Source organism: Convolutriloba macropyga, chromosome 2 (assembly GCF_964194025.1).
Source record: "Convolutriloba macropyga chromosome 2, txConMacr16.3, whole genome shotgun sequence".
Classification (NCBI taxonomy): domain Eukaryota; kingdom Metazoa; phylum Xenacoelomorpha; order Acoela; family Convolutidae; genus Convolutriloba; species Convolutriloba macropyga.
Window position 1 is genome coordinate 27433085 of NC_134469.1, and position 9039 is coordinate 27442123.

Consider the following 9039-nt stretch of genomic DNA (forward strand, 5'->3'; position numbering starts at 1 on the left):
CGCAAGTCGAGTTAGGGTATAAAAATGTGCCGAGATGCTGTTCTGAGGATGTAGCGAGGTCTGAATATAAATATTTTAGGAAACGTTGCACAGTTTTGAACGTTATCTGCTCCTGGGCTCAAGTTTTTAGGGCTGTTCGTAAGACTTATGACCAATTGACTGTTAAATCTCATCTGATTATTTTATCAGTTGGGGGTTTAACTAAGGGGTGCTTCAAAAGATTTTGACTGCTGGCTAAACTTTTTTCGCTCGGAGTCGTTTGAGGTGATTTTAGGTACGTTTTAAGTATTTTAGGCATGTTCAGATTTGTTCAGTTCTGTCGAAGACGCTCAAGGTCGTTGCCAGAACTCTTCCAGTTCTGCTTTTTTAATGGAAGTTACTTCAATCGTAAAGTCAAAAACGGCACGTAGAAAATATATAGATGTTGGTTTGTAACTTTATTTTCTTAACGTGGTTGCTGATGCTAAAAGTTATGATTTTTACTGTTATATTGTTTTTACTGTTATTTTGTCTCTTTCAAGATATAATTCAAGAGCCTTGAAAAATAGTAATATCTTTGACATGTTTATTGAAAGAGAATTTCTTTTGAATTTCGTTCGAAGATGTGAAAAAATTTTTGAGTTTTTCTAACCTATTTGGGTCAGCTTCTTTCTGAGGTTACTTGTTATCTAAATTTACCGTTAAATTCATTGAGAAATTGCTTCTAAGAAATTATCTTTTCATGTCAGATGCATCTTTCGATAGCAACATTTTGTTTCAAACTTCAGGAAGTGAGGCAATCAGTTTTCGTATTAAGATAGTTTGTCTCTAAAATGTCTCCTCTGCTGCCTATTTTATTTGGCTGTTCTTTTGAGTACGTGCTGGGCTCAAGTTGTTTTGTTCATTTCCATAAGTCATCGCTCTATATTTTAGATCTAAACATGGTTGATGTTACAAAGTTCAACTTTGGAGCGATCCGCAAGTCTATAAAAGATGTGATAGACTCGTGTGATTTTATTGCGATGGACCTCGAATTAAGTGGCCTCAACGAATCCAACTCCAAGAACAGTTCGGACTTGCCTGAAAGTCGGTTTCTAAAGTGTAGAAGAGATGTACTGAAATACAGTCCCATACAAGTGGGAATTGCATGTTTTGAGTACGACGCATCTCAAAAGAATAAGTACATTGTTCGTCCATATAATTTCTACGTATTCCCATATCACAACAGTTTTCAATATCCTGAGAAGCGGATTCAGTTTCTGACTTCATCAATGTGTTTTCTGTCAACGCATGGGTTTGATTTCAACAAGTGGGTCAACAGTGGGATTCCGTTCCTTTCAGTAGCGGATGAGAAACGGATGAAACAGCAAGCAATGCAGTCATCGGAAAATATGCGAAAAGGAGCTTGGTTTTAAATAAGTTGAAAAAGAATTTAGTTGCAGCATCTCTAGTCTGTTGAAATTGTAACCCTCGACGAAAACTCGGATCTAATCGTTCACGAATGCCGCTATTCTTGTGCCATTAGATAGTTTTTTTGTTTCGGTCGGCTTGCAGATATGTTTTGCACTCTTATTGATCGCAATGCAATAATCTTGTATGCTTTGATCAATTGAGTTTTTGGTGGGCAAAAATGCTCTTTGCAGAGCTTGTATCGAATTATATTTAAAAATTATGCTTGTTAACAGATCTATGAGACACTTGCGCAAAAATTTCGAAAAAAAATTTATGAGAAAAGCTCGTAAATTGTTTAATATTTTGTGATCTCACATTAGAAATGACATCGAAGCTGATTTTCTGAGGAAGAAATAGCTCTAATTATTTGTTTTGGCACATCAATATCTCATTCAAATTGCTTTTAGATTTTTGCTGTATACTAATAAACCATAACAATATGCAGATTTTGCGATCGGAATATGGAACGAATAAAAGTTGATTCTGAGAAAAATATTCCTAGTTTGATTTGCAACATTTCACAACTGCGAGAGATTGTCATAAACTTTTTAGTTGTGCTGTCAATTTTTTTATCTAAAATTATACATAAATACTGACCATGGTCGGTATGCTTAATAAAACTTACTTACCAAAGAGGTTGAGAGCGACAGTCTTTTTCAAAACTCATCAGGTTGCTTTGGTCTTAGTTTACGGTCAATTCATTTTAATTAAACCGTTCAAAAGATTTCATAGAAACTTCAACAAATATTTGTTGTTTTTTTTGTACTACTTGAAGAAGAAGTCAACAAATTTCGTTGCATCTTTTTTAGTTACCTGTTATATGAACCGAAACAATTTTTGTTCTTTTTCCCAATTCTTTTAAGTAATTCCCTCCTAGGTTTAATACGACAATTTTAGGTTTGTTTTGTTACCTGATTGCTTTTTTGTGTTGTGATTTTTTTAACACTATTTTTCATTTGTAGCCTGGGTTTTTAATTGACTTTTTCCTCCTTCAAGGAACAAACTTTTCAACAAGCTTGCCTATGGTTGTTGAGACGGATGAAACTTCTCGTCAACAGAAGGCAAATGAAGATTGTTTTTTGACAAGCATGATGCAAGAACGAAAACTTGAAGGGATTTTCCGACTACTCACGTTCTCAAAAATTCGGAAACCAAACATCTTTTGCTATAGTGTTTTCGATGTTCAAACTTTTCAAAGCGAACAAGGCAAAATGATCGGGTATTGTATTAATCAGTGTTTTTGTTGTTTATGTGTTCAATGCAAGTTTTGCTTTGAGGAGTTACTCTAGTAGGATATTTATTGAATATATTTAAACCAATTGACGTGGTAAGATTCGAATACTTGTGATTTGTTGCTCCTATGATATCAATATTGACGTTCCCGCATATTAGCTGTTCTCCTTTTAAACTTTTCAAGAACATAGGATGTTCAAATAGATCTGGAAATGCGTTGAGTTTAAAAGATGGAGGTTTGCATGCCACTCTTACGGCTTGCAATACTTGGCCACCTGTAATATACTCCAAATTAATATCGCTTTTTTGATTTTACTCTAAGGCCATTTTTCGAAAACAAAGCACAGCCTCGCCCTGTTTTGGATGTTTTTGACAATAATGGGCTGATATCCATCTTTTTGATATAACGTAAGTGCTTGAACTTTATCACTCAGACACGTTTCTTAAAGAGCAGTAACAGTTGGCTTTTCAAAAAAAAAACCTCTGAATGAAGCTAATAAACTGGTCATGATGGCATCTGTATGAATAAACCTTGCTCCAATTTATTAGAAGCGAAAGAAAGTGACAACCAAAGCGAACAAAGAATCAGAGAACCTCCTAGGTTTAAACCTCCTAGGTTTAATACGACAATTTTAGGTTTGTTTTGTTACCTGATTGCTTTTTTGTGTTGTGATTTTTTTAACACTATTTTTCATTTGTAGCCTGGGTTTTTAATTGACTTTTTCCTCCTTCAAGGAACAAACTTTTCAACAAGCTTGCCTATGGTTGTTGAGACGGATGAAACTTCTCGTCAACAGAAGGCAAATGAAGATTGTTTTTTGACAAGCATGATGCAAGAACGAAAACTTGAAGGGATTTTCCGACTACTCACGTTCTCAAAAATTCGGAAACCAAACATCTTTTGCTATAGTGTTTTCGATGTTCAAACTTTTCAAAGCGAACAAGGCAAAATGATCGGGTATTGTATTAATCAGTGTTTTTGTTGTTTATGTGTTCAATGCAAGTTTTGCTTTGAGGAGTTACTCTAGTAGGATATTTATTGAATATATTTAAACCAATTGACGTGGTAAGATTCAAATACTTGTGATTTGCTGCTCCTATGATATCAATATTGACGTTCCCGCATATTAGCTGTTCTCCTTTTAAACTTTTCAAGAACATAGGATGTTCAAATAGATCTGGAAATGCGTTGAGTTTAAAAGATGGAGGTTTGCATGCCACTCTTACGGCTTGCAATACTTGGCCACCTGTAATATACTCCAAATTAATATCGCTTTTTTGATTTTACTCTAAGGCCATTTTTCGAAAACAAAGCACAGCCTCGCCCTGTTTTGGATGTTTTTGACAATAATGGGCTGATATCCATCTTTTTGATATAACGTAAGTGCTTGAACTTTATCACTCAGACACGTTTCTTAAAGAGCAGTAACAGTTGGCTTTTCAAAAAAAAACCTCTGAATGAAGCTAATAAACTGGTCATGATGGCATCTGTATGAATAAACCTTGCTCCAATTTATTAGAAGCGAAAGAAAGTGACAACCAAAGCGAACAAAGAATCAGAGATGCGCAAGTAATCAAAGACGCCGAAACTGAGAATGCCTGCTTTTTAAAAGCAACTCGCGACAAACTGAAGCTTCTCAAAGAAGATAATGCTGAATGTGAGTTGAGAGACATCAACTCTTTTGAACGGAGATTGGTGTTTAAATTAATATCGGCTGAGTTTCATGATGACAATCTGGTTGCAATTTCTAAAAGTGTAGATGACCAGAAGGACAGCAAAGCGAAGTATATCCTTGTAAAGAAACTCAGCATTGGGTCAGAGGGTTCCAAAATTGGTAAATTGATTTTTTATCATTAACAGTGTAATTTGTTTTTCTTCGTGTTAAGTTTGATAAGTATTGAATTTGAGGTCTATCGAAATCTCTTTTAGCTCAAAAGCTTAACTTAATTAGTCAATATATTTGAAATTGCGTTTTAGATTTTCAGCTGAAAACAAAGCTGGATGAATTGGAAATGTGTGTGGGATTCACGCATATCATGAAAATGGTCTCAGAGTCGGGAAAAGTTGTAGTGGGACACAACATGTTATTGGATATCCTTCACTTGCATCACACCTTTTTCCATCCAGTACCAGAAAATTACGAAGATTTCAAGATATCAACAACTTCAATATTCCCAAAATTGTGTGATACCAAAGTTCTCGCTTCAACAAAGCCGTTCAAAACGTATCTGAGCTATACTGGATTGGAACAATGCTACTCAGCTGTTTTCCAGAAACCGTTTAAGAAACCTCCCGTTGCTTTCGCTGAGGGTTTTGATAAGAAATATTGCTCAGGAAACGCTGCCCATGAAGCCGGATATGATGCGTATATGACCGGCTGTGTTTTTGTCTCCTTTTTGAATTATATTGGATCTCTGGTAAAGCCACCAAAACAACATGTACCTTGTAGTAGTGATTTATTGACTCCATTTGTGAACAAAATATTTTTGATGCGAATCGTGGATCTATACTACATGGATTTGAGCAATGATGACGTCATTCCTACTCGTGATGATATGTTCTACTTGACGTTCCCAGAACAGTGGAAAACGAGGGACATCGTAAAGCTGTTCGAAGAATTTGGAACCTTTACAAAGGTAGTTGTTCCGATCCCACTTCGTGCTCAACTGGGTTTTTTAGTTCATTCAGTTTGACTGATCGATATAATCATCATAGAAAGTTGTGAGTGGTATCCGAGATTTTTGAATTTCCTTTTTGAGCAGTTATTAAGGTTTAAATTTTTGTGAACATAAATGTGATTTGACGTTATTTCGTTCACTTCTAGCGTCATTTTTGTTCAATTTAAGATTTTTTTGGAATGAAATTGTGGTTTCAATTTATATATTATGCCAAGAGTACGCATTTTTAATAGACGCGCAAGGATTCAGTTTATATATTATGCCAAGAGTACGCATTTTTAATAGACGCGCAACGATAGAAAGGCTAGTTTTAGTATAATCGTGGATGCTTTACAATCAAAAGGATTCAATTTGTATTGGCGGCTGTTTTTGTAAAAAATATTTTTGAATTTTTTAAATTTCAAATTGTAACGGCTGCTCTCCTATCAAAGTCGAGTAAAACTTTACACCGCCCAGTTCGTTTCAGCGGTTTTAAATCTGTCCGGGTATTGTGTTTTTGCAGTTAACTTTTGTGAACTGTATTATCCGCTATACTGTAGATTACCGTTGCATTACTTGTTGCTCAATTACTCCTGATAACTAATTGCTCAGCTTTGCTGTATAACAAACTTTTTTCTCTCAGAATAACAAAATAATTCAAATTGAAACAATCAAATTTTGCTCGAGTTTTGGTTAATAACTCAACTTATAAATCGAAATAGCAAAATCCCAGATGTACAGCTCTAGATAACTGTCTTAGGAACTGATTGGGACAATGTGTTTTTATAATCAATGTCTCAATATTTTCGGAGACCTCTGAGCGATAATAATCAAAGTTAACAAATGTAACAGTTTTCGCACTTTGTGCTTTTTAATTCACTCAATTGCTCAATAACGCAATCAGTGAACAACGCTAGGCTTCGTTAAAGCCAGTAAGAGGAACTGACTCTATGCTTAGCACTTTGTTCCTCAGAAAGAAAATTTTGATAATATCAAAGTCAATTCTCTTTTCACAAGTCAAAGTAAAATTAAAACTGTACAATCATTAATATGATCTACAGAAACAAGACACGATAACAAGTAATTTACCGCTCAAGAAAGCGTGCTTCAATACGCACTGTATGTCAGATTAGTAAGACAAAATTATTAAGTTTCCTCTGATTTTTGGTAGTTCAAGCTCTATTTATACTGCCGTACATGTCAAAATAGCATCTCTGATTGGTTGTAGATTACTATGTCGTATTCGATTCTCTGAATATACTGAGTTTGGATTCGGGATACCGTATACGGTGCCCCGATCTCTCTGAATTGGTATGAAAATCGCAAAATTCATCGAATCTGGCTTACCAAGTTGGGTATCTCTTGCTCCGTTTGAGCTAAATTTGTGAGATTGTGAACACTTTGAATACGTGGCAATAATAGCGTAGTTCGAATTTGAGTTTCAGTTTAACTTCATGTATCACGATTGTGTATAGCGAATCTGTATAGCTTCAGTAGAATGTAGCATTAAATTTTGCTTGTCATGCTATTCTGGCTTTAATGCTTGGAATGACCGTGAAGCGCTATTCACTGTGGTTATTGAGTTAGTAAGCTCAGCCGCCACACAAATAATGGCAAGTCGATTATCATATCAAGATTTCATTACAAACAGAATCAATCCAAGTTCAAATGATGCCCAATGAGCATGAAGTTTGTTCTCAGAGAACAGCTCATGTTTTGAAGTGTCGACACAATGTTTTCCTAAATTTTTAGTAAATTTTTTCTGTATTTCTTACACTTTTCGTAGTCCTCCTGTGTCATTGATAAAAATTTCATTTGTTTTCCAACATGGAATAAGTTTACCTATGTAAAGCTTTGAGTTGATACCGAATAGCAGTTATAACTTTGAAAAAAAAGTTTAATTGTTCAACTGTGCCTCCTTCTTCTTTTCTTATTTCTGTCAACCTGAGGCTCTGTCAAACTAATGATAAGACCCCTCTATTTTCTAGTGAAATGAAAGTTAGCGGTGGGTGTTAGAAATGGTGTTAGAAAGGGTTACAAATAAACACGTCAAAAATATTTTGATTGAATAGTTTATGCTTTTGAAAGCTTCTATTTTTTTCTTGCATTTTTTGAATTTTGTCTGTTTTTAACTGTTTTTCTCTTGTTGTAGACGTCGGATGAATTCTGAATAATGGAAAAGCGTGATCGTTTTGAGATAAGCGTGAACCTTTTAAGGCCTTAAGTTGCCTGTTCGGGGTTTCATAACTGTCATAAAGGTTTTATTAAAAGTTTGTTTTTTTATAATTGTTTTTCTGTAATTTTTTTTGGAAGTGTTGTCTTATCACAATGATGACAAGACCCATTGTCATTGAAAAAAAACAATCAAATTTATAAAAATTGACTGAATAGATTGTTTTGAGTGGCTTCAAAAATTTTCTCGCACTACTTCTTTAGTCGGAATAATTATTCTGATTGGTATTTTTGATTAACTTGGAACTTAGTGATCAAAGACAGGAGCCATGTTCTTGCGTGTAAAGCCAAAATCAAACTCCCTGTTGTTTTTTAAAGGATGTTTTCCGACTTGGACATTATGTGTTTTCAAAAAAATGGCCCCGTCAATTACAGGTCCCATTGATGTTCAATCGAGACCAAGTTATTATATTTTTTCCAGTTAAGACCAAATAATTTTGGCGTCTTCAATATATGGTGATTTTGTAATTTTTTTTGCAAATTTTTGGGATTTCTGTAGTCTAATCAATCTAGTTTTGTCTAGCTCTCATGCCCATATAATGCGGCAAGGCATTGTCTTCATTTAATTGTTTGTTTGTTTTGCAGTTTTTAAACACCAATTATTTTTGAACAGTATGTGAATAGAAGGAGAGTTTCGTATCTCCTCTTCATTTGGTAGACAATTAAGAAAATTCCAATTCATTTGGTAGAAAATTTGGATTAGCAAGGTTGGAACGTTATATGCAAACGCACATTACCGAGCCTTCTTTTTTGAATAATACTTTTTTATTAATATGAAGCTTTTACGTGCCCTGAGATAGATTCTTTTTGGACAAGAGGAGAAGGTGGAATATAGAAACCCATTTAGAAAAATTTGAAAGGTGATTTTGTCTACTGAGCTCCATTTTTGCGTAAAGTGCGCTGATTTTTCAGTATGTTTTGCCGCGTCTTTCAAATTTTCTGAAATTTTGCAGACGAGATTTTTCAACTATATCAAGCATGAAGCGTGGAGTTTATTGCGAAGGCGTTTTGTACTTTATGTATTTAGATCAATTGGATCGATGACACTTCTTGCGTAGCCCAGGTGGAAGGAATGAGGGATCCAGCCAATACTGTAAAGAAATCGGTTCTACTACGGGGAGCTGATGTCGAAAACTTTTCAATATCAACATTCGCGGAATACATGTTGCAATGTAAAGCAGAAACTGAATCTAGGGCAAATGGGAGTAAAGTTAACATGACCAAACGTGCGAATCAGGGAAGCGTAGACCTTGAGACTTCTTTATCATCCGCTAGTCTTAAAAGGTCATCTGATAGCAGTGTTGGTGAGGATATGGGAGAACTTGTTGACTCGCCTGAGCTGACAGGCAAAAAGATCAGAACTGAGTGATAAAAATTGTTGTTGTCTGTTTTGTTTTTCAAGACTTACCTTTAATATTTTTGCTTTCTATTCATTTCAACAGTAAGCTAATCTAATTGAGGGGTATTAATTGAGTTTCTCAAGTA

At 34.9% G+C, this 9039-nt stretch overlaps 1 protein-coding gene across 2 annotated transcripts; it reads left to right on the forward strand.

The window, feature by feature from the left end:
- Positions 1-908: 908 nt before the first annotated feature.
- LOC142358583 (poly(A)-specific ribonuclease PARN-like) lies at positions 909-9027 on the forward strand. 2 transcript variants are annotated; one of them, XM_075410004.1, is made up of 4 exons: positions 909-1378; positions 4183-4499; positions 4643-5301; positions 8582-9027. In XM_075410004.1, exons 1-4 carry the CDS (start codon positions 921-923, stop codon positions 8921-8923), a joined length of 1776 nt encoding a protein of 591 aa, XP_075266119.1. In that variant the 5' UTR covers positions 909-920; the 3' UTR covers positions 8924-9027. The 2 variants fall into 2 exon arrangements, with proteins under 2 accessions (XP_075266119.1, XP_075266120.1); XM_075410005.1 differs by having other exon boundaries at positions 4183-4322.
- The last annotated feature ends 12 nt before the right edge of the window (positions 9028-9039 follow it).

Bases quoted from the DNA above. Each gene is read 5' to 3' on its own strand.
- LOC142358583 (XM_075410004.1), top strand. From the start codon at position 921: ATGGTTGATGTTACAAAGTTCAACTTTGGAGCGATCCGCAAGTCTATA. The intron at 1,379-4,182 runs AGGAGCTTGGTT...CTCCAATTTATT, and splicing joins TCATCGGAAAATATGCGAAA to AGAAGCGAAAGAAAGTGACA. The intron at 5,302-8,581 runs GTAGTTGTTCCG...TTATGTATTTAG, and splicing joins AATTTGGAACCTTTACAAAG to ATCAATTGGATCGATGACAC.